The sequence below is a fragment of the Stegastes partitus genome, unplaced genomic scaffold (assembly GCF_000690725.1).
Source record: "Stegastes partitus isolate 25-593 unplaced genomic scaffold, Stegastes_partitus-1.0.2 Scaffold1055, whole genome shotgun sequence".
NCBI lineage: Eukaryota > Metazoa > Chordata > Actinopteri > Pomacentridae > Stegastes > Stegastes partitus.
In genome coordinates, this window is record NW_007578786.1 from 221,535 (window position 1) to 239,441 (window position 17,907).

Consider the following 17,907-nt stretch of genomic DNA (forward strand, 5'->3'; position numbering starts at 1 on the left):
TGAGCCCCAGGGGTTGCTTTGTTTCGTAGGGCGCTCAAGTGCCTGTGAAAACCTCTGAAACAAGGCAGTGCTGAATTATTTAAGCCAGTGTCCCGGTTCTGCAGGCTCACTGCCCTGCACCACTCTGCTCCCTGAGTGTTACTACACAGCTAGGAGGCCCAAACTCAGGTTGCAGGTTCCTGGGAAACCGGATAGTCAGTCAGGACCCAGGCTCAGGTAGTAATGACTCCACCCAGTAGCTACCAAATAATTCTCCAAATATGTTCACTATTGTTCAAAGGCTGACTTTTACAGTCATTCAGTCTGTTGGTGGGTGTAAACCTCTGACTTACACGCTGTTGTGGTTTTTTTTTTTTGCTTGCTCATTAGTCCTGTCCTATTGGAAAAATGTGCTGTGGAGAACCGCAGAAGAGTGGGATGGGTGTTGCTCACCATGGCTGAGGAGGAGCGTGACGAGTGTGATATGTGGTTGCGGTTTCCCTCCATACTTCCTCCGTGGATCAGGTAGGTACTCCCACTGGAGATGATGTGGCTGCTGCCCACATCCATGGTGATGCCAACCATGCCGTGAGGGGGCACGCCACCACTGGCAGACGAAACCACCGTGGTGACATGAGCTCCACCAGCCTGAGAGTCAAAGTAGGTTCCCCCACTGCCCTGCCCGTACAACTGAGCCTCAGGGTTGTAAGAGTAGGCCGCTCGGCTGGAGAAAGATCATCTTAGTTAGTTCGCATTCCTAAAGAAAGTACATTTAAACCGCTGATACATTTGAAACACTCTGAAAAGGCCCAGGAATAATATAAATGTGTTGACATAGACAACAATATAAGTGAGGTCATGAATTTTTTTTGCTTACGCTGGAGTCATATCACACTGTGAGAATAAAGATCACTTTGGCTTCAATTAGCTTTAATGGCATTTTGATTAGAGCCACTTGAAAAGACGTTTGATGTGACACAGTTAACACGATGACAAAAGTGGTCTGGAAAGTATTATCTGTGACTACGCCTTTCATCCAGCACCCACTGAGACATTATTCAAGATGACTTTGGAATGGGAGTGGAGCCAAATATTATGTGTAGAGTCGTACATTTTAACTATGGTAAACTTTCTGGACGTAAAAATCATATTTCATTATCACAACCTAAAGCAAAGTCTTTATTTTTTTTTGCAAGTTGAAAAGTTGCAGCATTGCTTACATAGTTCCATTGGCATAAACAGCGTCTCCGCTTTCTCCTACATACTGGACCTGTGATGGGTAGACATGTGGCACCTGCTGCACCTACAGAGAGACAACAGAACATTTACAGCAGGGCTCAGCAGCTAAAGGCCTGACATGAAGCAACAACTACAGTTATGCTTCATTGTTAAGCGATATAAATTTACTTTAAAATGATGTTTAGATAAATATATTTTCACGTGAAAGCACATGCACACCTGTATGTGTTTGCATGCAAAGCAATCGGGTTTATTTACAATAATCTGTGCAAAGCAGCAGCAGCCCCAACAAAAACATTTAAAACACTGTCTGTTGTATTCAGGCCGACCATTTTCTGTGTAGAGTTTCTAAAATATTTTAAGAAGATAGGAAGAAACTTTTATGAAGAGGGAATCAGGAGTAAGGATAATTTGAAACAAATCTGAATTAAAAATATATTAAAATGTACAATTTACTAAAGTTGATGAAATATTAATTGAATTATTTGTATCTTGGACTGATACAAACATTTCACGAAAAACAACTGTGATCTGACAATCATATACAATGAATGACCAAAAATGGTGAAAAGCAGGAATCGAACAGCTCAAGTGGTTTTAGAGGATCTGGTGGGATGTGAAAATAATTAATTGGCACCAAACACAAGAAAATAGGGAGACAGGGAGGCTAGCTCCTGGTGTTCACCATCAGAAACGAGACATCACACAGGCTTTGTGTTGGGATTTGGTTCAAGCTTCTAGGCCCACCACAGGGTCATAAACATCGCCAGAAAAGAAGCAGCAGGAAAGCAGAAAAATATCTACATCATCAAACACATCTAAAAGTGATTCATTTATCAATCAAGCATTAGCACTAATATGTATTTTAAAACCGTCGAGACTTGTGATAAGTTATTATACCGTGTTATTCATGTATACAGGCAGTGGGCCAGGCTCAGCCAGAGAAAGAAACTTGTGCATACCCACGAGGGGCACAGGAGACAGGAAAAGCATTTCCGATCTGGACGTCCACCTTTTGGTGGAATGAATGGGCCACCATGGTAGAGATCTTTATCCAGTCTTTAACACAAACATGGTCTGGTTGCTGTTTAACTTATTTACCATCCATTGTGTCAGTCAAAGGCCAAGCCAACAGCCTCTTCTTGGCCATGCTACTATTTAACCTGAATGTAAAGTTTCACCTGAATGAGACATGATGAGCTTATCAAAAGGCAGAAGTCAGCCCTAGTGACACCGGCTACGTTTGCCAACCTTGAATTCTGTTTATATGAACTCAGAGAAATAAATGTAATCTTGTTCTTACATTATTGTAAATGAAAATGCTTGACAGCTCTTTAGCCCAGTTACAGAAGTTAAAATGATCAGATTTTTATAGAATCTGTAAAAAGCCAAGGGTTGTACACATATTTTCAGAGTACAGTACAGGTATGTACAGTACTGTGTACCTGCTGAGGGACCTGTTGGACCCTGGGTACTGAAAGCTGCTGTACTTGTCCTCCCTTCTGAGCTGAGCCTGTGGCTTGAACCAGCACCCTCTGTGTGGATACAAGACATAACTCAATTACATAGGTACGCACGTACAATCACACACACAAACACACTGTTCTCAACATATAACAGGAAACACTCAAATACCTTCATCAAGCAAATGCTTTTTTTGTCATATGGTGATGTTTCAATATAGTTTAGTCAAAAATGAAAAAGTAAAGTAAAAAATTAAAGCTTACATTTCTTCCTACCAGTCTGAAATATGTGTATAGTAATGGTGATGCATGCAAAAATGATATATGTAACAGCAAATGTTGGCTGTCCTGTATAGGATCCGCTGACTGCTCTTATTTTTCTGCAGCCTGTAACACTGGTAAAATTGATGTGTTGTTCCGATAAGGCAGACAGAAGCCATGGCAGAAGTAAATATGGTAAAATGATACAAGAGCCATCTGTTGGCAGAGTCGACAGTAGCAGCTTTAGTTGCTGACAAGTTACCAATTCGAACCACAATTTAAAAATACATGTTTATTTATTGCTGGCGCGCCGTCGAACACTGAACTGTGAGCGTATCCAGGAGAGAATCTGTTGTCAAGACATTTTAGGGTTTTTTTTTCTGGGATATCAGGCACAAAAACTTATGTAATAAAAAAACTTCTGGTTCGGTTTCCAAAATAACATTTCTTTTACACTTAAAATTTGGAAAGGTATGGATGGAACAGTTAAGTCATTACAGACTGTGTCCTGTTATTACAGTAGCAGCAGGGCAGAGGTATTAGCCTACCTGCTGCGAAGCTGGGACAGGCTGTACCACAGGAGCCTGGGCTGATGATGACGTCCGCAGCGCTGCCACGCTGGTCGTGGTGTCGGACCCTCCCTCTGAGTTCTGCATGCTGGAAGGCATGAAGAAGGAGAAAAGAAAAAAGATATTAGAGGGGGGAATTTTATACCAGATTGAAGAAATAACATTACAGAGAAAAATGAAGTTCAAAAGAAAAGAGAAGGAGAAGTTCAACTCCACACACATGGACAGCCATACTTAATAAATGCTTTTCCACCCCACCCCTTCTGTCTTGGAGCCACCAGGGCTTTCATTGTACCCCAGGGGTTTTTAGGCTTTGCCAAGTCAAGCTGAGTCACGAAAGCTCCTAGAGTACAAGAGGCAGGCCACCTTTGACCGTAATCAATGGCAAAATAAGCAGCCCAATAGTGTAACACAGACACATATAGTCCTGCTGACAGAACGGACCCAGGTGGAAAAGTTAAAGTAGAGGAGTTCAAGTTACCAACAGGACTGAACTGCTTCCTGAGGACCAAGCCCACTGCCACTACTCTGCTTTCCACTGGGTGACAATGTGCACAGCATAGCAAAGTGGAGCTAAAAATGGAGTGACACAAAGGCTCTCTTTAAAAAAAAAAAAGGACAGAGGAAAAGAGCGGGAGCAAGGCAGGGACAAGAGAAGAATGGAACTGCAAGGGGGAGTAAGCAGATAAAAAAAAAAAAACAACTTCCCCACTTTCTCCGAAAAAGAAAAACGAAGAGGAAAAAGATGAAAATGGCAGTGGGGTTCCAGCCCCTGCCAAGGTCCTGATGATATCCAGCGTTTGTTTCGAACGAGAGCTGATCTCTGAGGGCTCCAATAATCCAGCTGATATGAGGAAATTCCTCAATGCTTTGTAAACGTTTGTCGGTTGCTATGGTGAGGAATCCATGACGACCACCCCCGACTCACCCCCCTCTCCACCCCTCCATGTCCACTCCTCTATTCCCCCCCTTTATAAAGCTCTTGCACAGGAACTTTCGAGTGCGACCACAAAGAGAAGAGGGGGAGGAGGGTCAGAATAAGGGAGAGGGAGATACGGCACAGTTGGGGGTGGGTTGAATTAATGAGCAGTCTTTAGTTTAAGGCACAAATCGTGGGGCAGCAGGAAAAGTCAGCAGGCGAACGAGAGAGTGGCGTTCACGAGGAGCATTACAGCGACGGGCCGCAAGACGCAACCTGCTCTAGACATGCTGTGATTAGTCATAACACACAGCATGCACAACAATGTTATTTTAATTTACTGGGAGAGACCTGACAAACACCACTTGGACTGCAGTAATCTGCTCGCTGAGTTATTACATACAAGCAGCCACACTTTTGTCCTGGCTGTCAGGTCAAACTTTCTGATGAGGCTTAATGGTTAAAGTTACTAAGAGATAGCGTCTACTCAGCTTTATTCCCGTGTAAGATCTCACATCAAACGAAGCACAATGAATGTTTCTCAGAATCTGATCAAACTGAACTCAAGGAAGACAGAAACCAAAACAAATCTATCATATGACCCAGAGAAGAAAAGAAATACTATTAGGAATGACTACAACAACAAGGGCAAAATGAGTCAGGATCAAGGAAACCCCGCTGGTGATGCAAAGGAAGAGGAAATCAATTTAATTCATCTTCTTTGTTGTGAAACATTTTCCGATTTAAGGACTATAATGATACAGGATACCACCACTCATTTATTCAGCCACCAAGGACATTGCTTCTAAATGCAATGTGATGATTCGGCAGACACGAAATCCCTTCGACTGAAACAAGAAGCTCCCCTGTTCAAAAGCAGAGTGCAAGGACAATTGTTTATAAATTGGCAAAAAAAAAAAAAACAGCTTCACACAAAATCGTAACTAGAAAACAGTGATTCTCATTATCCAGAATTCAAGGCTGTATCACACGACACAGGAGGAGCTACGTCTGGTTCTTTCCCTCTGATTTTTAATGTTAAATATAGCATCAGTTCTCAAGCTAACTCTGGTAGGTGGTAAAAAAAAAAACATCTATATTTAGGGCATAGAAATGAGTTGTGAGGGGAACAGAATATTACTATATTATACTTTTGATCTGCACGCTATTGGAAAGAAGCAAAGAATTCAGAAACCTTTGCTTTTGCTTAAACTACTAGATTTAGTTTTTTTTTAAAGAAACCATCAGCAATCAAACAAAAAAAATCCCTGCCAACTGCAAAACCAACTATTTAAATTGAAACCGTCAACATCCCTCCTGTTGGGACATCAGAAGTAACCTCGGAGGAAATGGTTGAGTTTGGGGGTATGACAAAGTAAGACTGTGTACCTTTAAGACAGAAAAACAACAGATTTGGGTGTGCCACGACTGACATCTTCCTAGTTTGCCACAGGCAAAGACATTGGTTTGCCTACATGACTAACAGACGCGGTGGAGGAGGCCTGTGTTGAAATTCCTGATATGTGTCAATCTCTAAAACACACGCACAGCCCTCAGTGCCATGTTGAGACTTCCCTGAGCATACCGCTGAGTTCATCTTCAATATATTTGTTCGCACCGAGCACAATTAACACTCACATGTAAAGACTCTCATATTCTATTAAAATGTTTCTTCACACCTCTTTTGTATGTCATTTAAGTACCAAACGGCTATTATCAGAACAATGCGAACAAGCGGAGAACATTGTAAAAGCTGCTGCAAAGCTCAAGTATCTTTCTAAAGCCAGGAATTTGTATATGGAGTGTCAGCTGAGTTATAAATACACTTGTAAAAATCCCATCATTTTTCTTCAGACATGTCATTTTTAGCAGAGGAAGTGGCACAAGCCTGGGGGCTTCTTTATGCCATTAATAAGTGGGTGGCACAGGGAGATGGTAGGGGATCAAAAAGCAGAGCACTGACCCGCATGTTTTTCTCCATTAGAGCACTGGTTTAAATAGGTAAGGTGGAGTGTGCCACATCATAGAGTTGGAGGGGAGAGAGAGAAAGTGCATGAAAGCTTAGAGGAGTCTCTCTGCTTAGTGTTGAGGGAAGGTTAAAAGCCACCCAAAATCCCCACCAGCAGCTCTGAAAGGCACAAAGGTGGAACACAGCAGGAGACACAGCACACGGCTGCAACACTGCTACTCAGGATGGGCTGCTGCTTAGGGCCAAACCGCTCTGCCTCTAACCCACAAACTACTTCTCACACACACAGACACACACACACACACACACGCATGTCTTTTTTACGTCAGGTCAAAGAGCTTGATTTAATTCAGGCAAATCCTAGATAAGCACTTAACAACATTACAACAACAGCCCCACCTTTCAAGAAATGCCTGAGTTTTAAAAGCTAAACTCAAGCAACAAAAGACACATTTTAAGAACCCCTGAAGCCTGACAAACTGTCATTAACGCAACAGTCGATAATGTTAACAGGGCAGGCCAAATTTAAACATCTGTCACTGACAGATCTAACTTAAACAGGGCTCAATCAGAGAAAAACACATACAGATGTTCAATTAAAAGCAGGAGCCCACAGTCTTGGCTCATGTTTGCACTGGCCCACATTGTTTGCAGAGCAACAACGGTTGCTAGTGGCAACACCGTCCACTCCCGTTTCCAGGAGCCTGTTGCTATGCAACCAACAGAATACTTCCCAAACCAAACAATGCCATCCCCCACCTGATCCCTCTATCTCACGCTAAGTAGAAACTTACAACAATAAATACTATGTAAGCTATTAATTTCAGACACAGGGGGACATGGAGGCAGAGTTATTTCTTCGTTGCAGTCATATAAAAATGTACAGACATTACACTGGTTATGCTAGATTGACAAGGACAGGATGAAGTGCTCTGTTTTAGTAACTACTTGGTGGTCAAAAGAAGGAGGAATGTTTAAGCCATCAGGGAGACAACAGTCTATTCTTCAAGGTTGCTCTGTACTCATGTCACCCGAAAACAAAACTTCCAAAATCAAGCTGAGTCTTTCCAAAGTTCCTTGGGCAGATGATAGAGGGAGCAGCTTCAGAACAGAACAATACTTTTTCCAACTCAGTCGAAGATAAAACAAAATGAAGCAGAAGCAACACTTGCTGCTTTTTAAAGGACATCTAGGAGGACATTTGTTCCACATTATGTAGACGTGTTCCTCTGTCACAACTCAACGTATCTACCAAGAAAAAGCAACAGGTCTCCGAGTGGGTTTTAACGTACGCTCGCTAATCTGAGAATTCATTTAGTCAAATATAGTATTACTTCAAACCAATTCATTGTCATTTGTGGGTTTGGAAAAAAGAAAAACATTAAGCTCGTCTTTGTTTTCATTAAAAGAACCTATAAGATCACACCGGCACACGCTCTCACACAAAGAGAGAATTAAGATATGATAAGAGATTTCCACAACAGAGGCTGTTCTTCAAGCCTGTCTCATTAATTCATGGCTAATCCAATCAAAGCAGCTCTCGGGGTCTGCAGATGGCAGAGTTTGGGGAGGTGGGGGGGAGAGAGAGACACAGAGAGAGAGAGAGAGACCAGAAAAAGGAGGCACTGACCACTATCTCTGATCTAAGCCTACTACTCCCCTCCCCACCTCTGGTCATCAGCACAACCTGTTCACTCCGTCACCATGTGCGATGCAGGCCTGACAGCCACAGAGAGAAAGATCAAACTGTTGCCATGGAGATTGTGTGTTCGCCTATGCTTTACACTCGCAACTTCCTTCCCCAACGCCCTGCCTCTTCTAACCCTTTCCAGATTTCCACTGCCCCCCACTTCCATCGACCTCCAGCCCTTACTCTTACTATTTCACATCTCAAGATGAAGAGTAAGGATTTGAAACTGCACATTTTGAAAAGTTGTACTGGAAAAAACAACAAAGACGGGGAAAGAAAGTATATGGGGGGTGGGGGGTGGGGATGGTCTCAACTGGGAATGTAATCAGACTATGTTCATGTACGTGGGCGTCTCTCTTTCATGCGCATCCATCCAGTGTTTTTCAAGGCTGCCACACTGATGACACCAAGAAAGGACTTCAGTCAAATCACCTGGCTGCTTGAGGACAAACTGGGAAATGTGATTACAGATGGGATTCCTGCACATCTGTTTTACTCACAAAACCAGAACACTCAGAAAGCACGTACGCCTAGCATGGATATACGATTTGTTTTAAATCTCATTTTAATTGTAAAAATATTGAGAGTAAAAGCAGCACTTCTAAGGCATTTGTTGTTGTTGTTTTTTTTTTAATGAGTGCATTGGTGATGTTGAAGTGTAATATCAAAATATAATCTGATACAAAAAGTAATCTCTTGCTCCAAAAGAACAAAAGAACAGAAAACAGGACTTCCCTGCTAGAGGCAATATAGCTGTCTCTTTGAAAATACTGACCTGACTCTATTAAATCAAAATCTGTCATCAAGACTGACGACTTGGAGTGGATAAGTACAGTATCCTAACGCGTTAGCCGAGCCCAGACTTGCATCCTACTCTGCAGATGTGCAACAATGCTCACTAGAGACTCTAAATCTCTAAATCTGCTTTCATTCTGTTGCTCTATTAAACAGGTGTGTTTCCAACCTGTGGACTTGAGAGTTTTATTTCCCAGGGAGCCACATTCTGCTTAGATGAACTCAGATGCTGGCAGTGTGTTACCTCAGGCTTGACCGATGAACCTGAGATAAGCTTCATGTTGCACTTGAGGAGTCTGCCTTCTTGGCAAGCATTCACTGCACAGAGATATGATACTAAGAATCATCACACTGTATTTACAGTATGCTTTCACGGGCACTACTTGACACGAACAATGAGTCATCAGCTAATGCTTTAAGTTTGAGACAGATTCAAGAGTCTGCTGTTCATGCAATGAATACAGTGCAAGGCTGACTACCTGCCATCAGACTTTTTAGAACAATTTTACTATAATCTGGTATGTTTATATCTTTTTTTTTAACTGATGTTTATTAACATGAATTACCCCTATCAAAAGAACCAATGCTAGACAGCATGCAGCATGTGATAGCATTCAACCAAAGCTAATATACCATATTACAATCAGACGACTGCTTAAGCATCATTTTAGTCATACCAGTATACCACAACTAAATATTACATTGCCGGGCCACCAAACCTGCAGCCAAACTCCATCTTTACACAGGCCCAGCTGCTGTAGCCGGCCACAATGGAGTGGACTTAATTAGTGAGAGAGCCCACATGTGGCTACTGAACCAAGAATTCTTGCACAAGACATTACTGACACCAGATATGGATTTTAAATCGTCTTTTCTGCAGCGAGCAGCCACATCCAGTCCAAAGACATGCTGCTGAGATTAAAAATTAGGACTTGCATAACATTTACACCAAATTAGAAAATCATATTCAGTGTAATTTCTCGAACATGAAGCATTAAAGTGCACGGTAATTTGCATCAAGATGGCAATCACAGACATACAGCAAACAGTGGAGACAAACTGATGCCCTTTGAGACAGTCTACAGTTTGTAAAACACTCTGTAGTCAGGCAGCACAAATACTGTTTATTCGTATGTGGAAGTAATTCACATTCAATGCTGTCACTAAATACCCGCCAAGTTCAGCACAGCAACATTAACATTAGCTCTCCTTTGGAAGTGATGAGTGGCAAGAGGGAGTTCCTAAAGATCTAGAATGGGATCTTACAGCTGCACTGCAGAAGGACCTCCACCTTTAGCTGACACAGCGCCGTTTTCACCTGTGCATTCTCTGCGATCGTTCCCCACCAAGTGCCATCATTGAAGTGCTTCTGACAAGCAACTGTTGAAGCCAAACTAAAACTATTTCAACTTAGAAAATACTGTCATGGTCTAGTCTTTTGGTAATTAGGCCAAATCTCATTCCACCAGAAAGACTGGTTATTTTTTAGCCAAATAAACATCTGTTAACAAACTAGTCTAAAACTCTACAAAAGAAAGGAAAAGTGAAGAGCGAATGGGGGTCTGCCACTATCCCTGCCTGAAAGGATGGAGGGATGGGGGGGGTCGGTCATTGTAATGCAAATGTCACTGCCTTGTCTGCTGTTTGTGGCAGGAAATTTAATTACGAGTTGTGTAGCTACGATACAAACAGGTGGAATGTTAAGAATGCTGCTGATGACACACACAGACGGAGGATACAGACTGAAAAACATTTCATTTCACAACGAGTTTCGACTTGTTGCCACCACACGAGGGCCGATCGGCGGCAGCATTTTTTAGTATATGACAAGATTTGTTTCTGTGTAACCTAGCAGCGTAAGTCTGCAGTGGCTTCCAAAACCTTTATAACTAGAAGACTTGATGTGAGAGTCACAAGGGCATTTAAAACAATTTTCCTTTCAGCAAATTCTTATAAAACAGGAACCACACATCACTTGACAATGAAAAGCCCTTAACAAACAAATGAATTATGAAGATTATAAAACTGAAATGTTTCATGTGTACAAATGACACTATTAATTTCCACTTAACAAGCCCCACAAGGCATTCTCCTCTCAATGTTTCTGCTTTGCTCTGTGATTTCCTGACATGCCTTTGACTGGAGTTATGGGATAACCCATTAAAACTGTGTTTAAAGCAGACAATGACATATGCAGAAGCCAAGCAGCTCACTTATCACAGAAGGAGGTAAATGCGATTCTATATGAGTGTGATCAACGTTAAACAGCAGCAGCAAAACGGATGGCAGTGACCTGGTCCATGTCTATATCCGTAGCTGGCTATTGGATTGAGAACTTCTCCCCGGGGCAGCAGTGGGCCTCATCAAGATAAGCTAAATACAGCATGAGCAAACACACACACACACACACACACACACACACAAGCACATCCACACAGCAGTATGCACACACCACATACACACACATAGAACATGTGACTAAAAGCTGTGTCAGGTCACCCCCTGCCCAAGAGACCACTGCAGCTGTCCTATTGATAGTTGAACTGTACTACACACACACACGGGTCCATTAAACACTCAAAATGGCACAAGGGTAACAGTGGCGCCTGCTATGCAAAATCATGCAAGCAGCTCCAGAGATGTTTTAAAAGAAGGCTAAAGGAGAGGAAGTTAGACCCAAAGAAGGAACACAATTTTCTGTGAATCACAGCAAATGCAGCGCTCTTTGCTGAAAAGGACCAAAGCTCGGCGATGGCAGGCTGCAGGCAGTGCCAGAGAAGCCACGCTCAGTCACTGAAATTCATGATACTACAAATGGCAAGTAAACTAGAGCAGAAATTTTTGTCTCCTATGAAACTTAGATTCTCGTTAATCACTTCTGTGCTTTACAAGCCAGTAAGAAAATTGTAAATGACTCCAACCTCCAGCTGCTTTCCACTTTAATTCTCCCTTCCCGAGCACCTTTTCTTTCAGACCTGCCTCTGCAAGCCGAAGCTACGCTCTCCCGCCACAAAGAGGGAGATGAAAATAACCTGATTAAAAACACTGACTTTTAAAAGAATAACATTTCACCCCCTGGCCCACTCCAAACCCTTTCTTTCCATGACTTGGGTGTATTTGTATATCAAGTTGCCATGTAAACATAACAGTGTCACGCTCAAATTGGGGGGTGGGGTTGGTGGGGGTTACACACAGTTTCAGCGCAGTCATCTCTTTATTTTCTTTGTAGCTGTGGAGAGCTGTCTGACCAATCAAAGTCAAGTCTCTTTCTCTTACACTTAATTCGAAACAACCCCAGTTAATGCAAATTCAATTCTTCCCACAAATATGCTGCTTGTGACGGAGTGAAGTCACGCAGACAAAGGGAGCTTCATGAACATTCATACAGATATTAACTATGATCAGTATAACCACACTCAGACCTGCATTCTGACCCCTTTTTACCTAAAAGGAAATAGATATTGGTCTTCATCAATATTACATCTCCCTAAATTAATCATTCAGCTCTCTTCCGTTACAAGATAAATACTTTATGTAAATACACATTTAAAAGTTTATTCATCAGTCGTAAGCAGAGACGACATTAATTAGAGAAATTTTCATGCCGCAAAGATTCTTCCTGATGCTGCAAACATTACAAATGACCGAGCACCTGACAGCTGTCTCTGAGAAGATAGTTCATTAGAATTAATGCACCTCGTGGGACAAAAACCAACAGATTCCCAAAAGAAGAAGAAGAAGAAAAAAAGGTATGCAAAGTGCTGGAAAACCAGCCACAGACATAATGTAAAACTAACTGATGAAAGAGCGAACTTAAAATGTCTTTTCCTTTATTTCTCTTTAATGCCACAGCACAGATTGATGAGAGACTTCAGCTCTGCAGAGGGTCAGACTGAAACCTTAATGACTGAATAATGAAGCACTGCCACTGAGAACAACTTGGCTATCAGCAACAGATGTGGTTTTAGATCTGTTGAATGGCATAAGTAAAACTAGAAAGACTGGTACATTAATGCACTTGTAATGACATGAGTGTAAAGATAAGAATCAGGCCCACTGAATGATGCTGCCTGCTGGATGCAGAGTTTTAAAAGTAGATAGAAAACAGCACATTAAACGCTCCACTTCTCATCCAAGACTGTAAAAACAAGACAGATGAGGATAAAAGAACCATCACAGCACCACCTAGCTGTAAGACACACTGCTATTCGAGCTATTTGTGAGATATTACAAACTTCTTAACTTTGCAAAGTGCCGATTTATTCCATGTGATCGGCTCCGTTATACAATCCGGTAAACAGAGATCACTTCATGTTGACTGTTTACTCCAGACACCGCCGGGTTTACTGGCTGTGTAACGGTATATATCGTAGTTTATCTATCAGAGCTTGACAGCACAGTGCATTTTAATTCATTTCAAGACACAATTTTCAGGTGAAGATAGCCTCTGACAAGCTGCCCGCTGAAGCGAAAGTTATCATCGTGGTGCGTTCATGCTCTCCCTCTCTCTCTCTCTCTCTCTCTCTCTCTCTCTCGCTCTGTGTCGCGCAGCGGACGTTGGTCACAGTTCGAGCAGCAGAACCAACGTTGCTAAAGCTAGTTAGCTACACCTCCACCTGCCCGAAACACGGTTCGGAGAGAAACGCCTCCGGACGCTGAAGTTTTGTCGAACAGCCGCCGTTCAAACACACGCGGTTTAAAACTCACGGGCGAACTTGCTCTCATGGCTGCCGCCGCCGCCGCCGCCGCCGCCGCTCGTCCACATTAGCATTAGCCGTAGCCCGACTGGTAGCCCGACCGTGTCGCTCCTGCTGGGATTGAGCTGGAAGTGCGTTCACGTCTCGACACACGCCACACGACGACGTAGCAACAAGTGTAAAGTGATGTCGGATCGATTTGGAGTTGGGACTAAGCGATGCCGCCGTGTGTAACGTCTGAGCAAAGTGCGACCAAATCAAGTATGAGAAGTGAGATAAGATTCCGGGCGGACGTTACATGGAAAGAAAAAAAAAGAAGAACAGGCTTGTCGGCAGCAACTGGTGAACGTCAGGTATAAATGAAGAGTAGAAAGAAACGCTCTCAACTTGGGGCGGATGCCACAAAGAAGGGAAAGTTATGTTGAGGAAAACACTGCTAGCACCGCGTTAGACCCGCACAGCATTTTTTTTCTGCCCCCCCATCTTCATTCAAGATGAATTCAGCGTCTAAATGCCGTAAACATATAGTCACCTTTGCCTTGAGAAAAGTTCTGCCCTGGCTCTGCTCTCTTTCCCCTCTCTCCCACTCGCTCCGTGACTTCCAGATGCTGCTGCTGCTGCTGTTGCTGAGTGTTGCGCCCGTTGGTAAGTAACTGTCTCCACGGCTACAGTCACTATAGCGCGACGGGGTCTCGAGGCAACTGTTGCTACCCTCGAATGCCTACGTCATGGCCCTCACTATACGAGGGCGGGGCCAACGCAGCCAGCGACCCGCCCAGGCAACGTCTGAGCGGAGCCACTAGGAGGTGGTCTGACCCAGGGAGGCGCTCCACTGCTCGATTCGGATCATCCCGGTCCACTAAGGTGGCAGCGTCAACTTCATCTGTGATCTCCAGGTGGTTTTGTGTGCGTCAAAGTTCTGGCCCAATGAACCTTAAAGGCCATCTAGTTTATTTGGTTTTGTTTTGGGGGTTTTTTTTTGGTTGTGTGATTGCATGAAAGTCTGTGAAGATTCTCAGTCATCCAGGTCTTGGTTATTCTCGTAGATTAATCGTAGCAACTGGACTTGCTTGAGGTTCCTTGAAGACGTTCCTCCTCTCATCCAAGAGTCTTCATCAGCTCTGACTGACTGGTTGGGAGTTCCAGATATTTATATCCTAAAGGAGCCATTAACACCTGAGATTCAGTTCACCTGAGATGCAGACAACACACGAAACTCAAGTATGTGGAACTCCCAACCAGTCAGTCAGAACTGATGAAGCCTCTTGGATTAGAGGTGGAACGTCTTCAAGGAACTCAAGCAGTTGCTCTGATGAATCTACGGGGATTGATCATGCAAGCATGTGTGTAGACGTCATTTGAATGTTTTGTGAGCACGAGGGCATCCTGATGGCCCCAAACTTTTTTTTTTAACATCAAACTGTTGAATTCCTGCATTCTGGTGATGTTTTATTCAGCACTGTGGTTCTGCTCTGCATCAGTTTATGGTGTTAATGTCTTTATTTGTGTAAAAGAAAAGGCAAAGTTCAGAAAACTAATTTAAAGTATAAGGAAATGCAATGCAGTATCACTCTCAGATATTTAGACCTGCTGTGGCGATTAACTTTTCTCGTTTAATACCGTCCCCATTAATTCAGTAGTCATGAAGGCATTATCTACTCCTCCTATTCGCTTTTGTGTCTTTTGTAGTAACCTCTTTACTATGTGGCACCTCTTTTCATGCCAACAATGAATTAATTTATTTTAATTAATTCATAAAACTTTGATAGCTCATACATGTTTCAGCAACATTTCTGCTCATGTTCAAAACTTTTTGCACACATCAGCTATAAATGTGTAACAACTGTATTAAAGCATTGCACCTCTACAGACAGGGCCAGAGGACTGGGCGATGCTGCCAGACCCACTTTGGCACATACTGTGCCTTAGGTTTCCAAATAACAAATGTGTAATTAATTAAAATTGCACAAACCTAATTGACATTCAGTGAATGTGGCTTATGAGGCCCCTCTGGTCCCCAGTCGTGAGGTGCTTGTTCAAGGTGGCTGTTAGTCCAGCTTTGATCAAATCTATAAAAATGACGTCAGTTATGTAAAGATATGGATTTTTTTTGTTTTAGCTAAGAATACACGTGATCTTCTTCATCAGATTTCATACAATATGATCACATCAAAAACCAATTCACCCATTTTCACGACGATATTAATCAATATTTCAACGTTTTAGTTAAGTTACAAAATACAAAAGCAGTGAAGACCCCCAGACTTATTTAAATGTACATCTATGCTGCCATTTCTTGGTACCACAAATTTATTTCAACTCTTGCATTTAGTGTGCTTGTCCGTGTATATTTTCACACCCTGCAACAGTTTTATTGCTCCCATGCATGTAAATAAACTTCTGTATCTATGCTGCTGGTATATCTGAGATTTTCTGTTTCAAAAATCTCTTGCAATTCCCATTTTCAGCACATGGTGGCAGCATACATCTATATTGTAACAAGATGGTTCAATAAATCCATAACTTCTTGATAAGCAGGAATGAAATGCTTTACTGAGATCATGTAGATACAACACAAACGTTTAAATATCTTGAGCAAAGTGCTTCCTTTTGATGTTTTCATTCATTTGTCACTGAATCGGTTCAACACCAGTCAATTAGTGAGGCTCTGAAGGAAACTATATTTAAGTCAAAATTGTATTTAAGTCACAATGAACATATTAGAATTATTTTTAATATATTTTGTTATATCCTATAATAAAAAAAAAACACCATATGGTCAGTATTCCATGATAAGACTCCTTTCTTTTAAATTTGATGTATTTCAATTAGACAACTTTTGGGTCACAACAAAAACAGGATTTCTTTGCAGGAATCTCATTTAGGCTTTGAGAATGAAAGAAACACTGAATAGATTTTATGCATTCATAATATGGAGTGATGCTTTCACATGTGAAAATAATTCCATCATGTTTTCTGTGTCACTGTGACTCTTAACAAAGTCTGAAAAAATGAATTACTTTGCAGTAGGATTGTAGTTTTGGACAGTTTTGGAGTTTAGTCTCTTTGCTAAAGGGGGAAAGTTGTGATATATCTGCTTCTGCTGCATCAGTTTTAATTGTTTTTTAACATGTGTTTCTCGGCCCCCATAGTTGTGCAGAAATTACAAGAAAATATAAAAATACAGTTCAATGAATGACAAAAAGCTGTTCTTTCAAAAACTTTTTTGAACAAAATCAAGAAGAAGAAGAACAACAACAAAAAACATTAACTCTCCTGTCACCAGCAAATTTACTGACATCTTTTATCCTTGGGTCAATCTGACCCCAGCTATTTAAACCTACAGAGAATGATCATAATTAAAATTGTTACCCAAGTTTATGTGTAAATAGCCCTTTAAATGAATGTCAGTCACTTTTTTAGAGACATTAAACATTGAATGGGGTCAAATTGACCCCAACGATAATCGGAGGGTTAAATCAACAACAAAGGTACAGAAAAAGCAGTAAAAAGAAAAACAACAACAAAAAAAACATTCAGTATGCTTGAGGGTGAAGCTCAGCAACAGTTTTTATACCTTTGCGAATCCGACTAAGAATGAATTCTGCCGGATACTGCAGACAACACCGACACTGACGTTTTGTTTTTGGTTTGAGAACTTGCTGGTGTGGGTGTGAAGCTTCAGGTTTACAAAGAAATAAAACATCACAGTCTTTGAAAAGATTATTTTCAACTCCCAAATAATAAAAATGTTTCTTTTGCAGTCAACAGCTATATACTGTACCATGTCAGCCCGACATGTTTTAGTTTACAATACTAAAAGTACACAATGTTGTGTCCAAACTGAGTTTATGTATAGAGGAAATGGCATACTGATATAGATAGATATATATACAGCTTCCTGTATCATCACACAGAAAAATGACTGTAAATAAGTGCTTTTATGTCAAATGTGTCGATGAATTTTTTCAGGTAACCAAACTTTCGAACACATTAAATTTTCATGTACATATTAAATCTATGATCCTAAATCTAAATCCCAGTTTTCCCAAATAAAACTGCAACAATAAGTCATTTAGTATCAAGTAAATAAAGAGAAAATTAAATTGGCACCTACTATTGTGCTTTAAAAAAAAATAAACGCTAGATACAAATTCTTAAATGTGTACATTTTCTTAAGTTTACCTAGAAATTAAATGAATATTTTTGGTCTTTGGACTGAGGGTATGAGCAACAATGAGCAAAGCATGACGATATGGAGTAGTGAGAGTGCCAAATTACAAAAATAAATCAATAAAAGAATAAAAAATAAATAAAAGTGGAAAT

At 41.4% G+C, this 17,907-nt stretch overlaps 1 protein-coding gene across 4 annotated transcripts in view; it reads right to left on the reverse strand.

Annotated features, from left to right (window-relative positions):
* rfx2 (regulatory factor X, 2 (influences HLA class II expression)) overlaps positions 1-14,247 on the reverse strand; it is a 27,521-nt gene extending 13,274 nt beyond the window's left edge. Inside the window, exons 1-5 of one of the 4 annotated variants that reach the window (XM_008295525.1) lie at positions 14,114-14,247; positions 3,491-3,599; positions 2,664-2,753; positions 1,200-1,282; positions 433-703 (exon numbers count right to left, since the gene is read on the reverse strand). In XM_008295525.1, coding sequence (XP_008293747.1) covers positions 433-703; positions 1,200-1,282; positions 2,664-2,753; positions 3,491-3,598 — 552 coding nt within the window. In that variant the 5' untranslated portion in view covers position 3,599; positions 14,114-14,247. Of the gene's footprint in view, positions 1-432; positions 704-1,199; positions 1,283-2,663; positions 2,754-3,490; positions 3,600-3,992; positions 4,138-14,113 lie in introns of those variants that run through there. The other 3 variants (XM_008295523.1, XM_008295524.1, XM_008295526.1) reach the window with 3 other exon arrangements.
* Between the last annotated feature and the right edge of the window lie 3,660 nt (positions 14,248-17,907).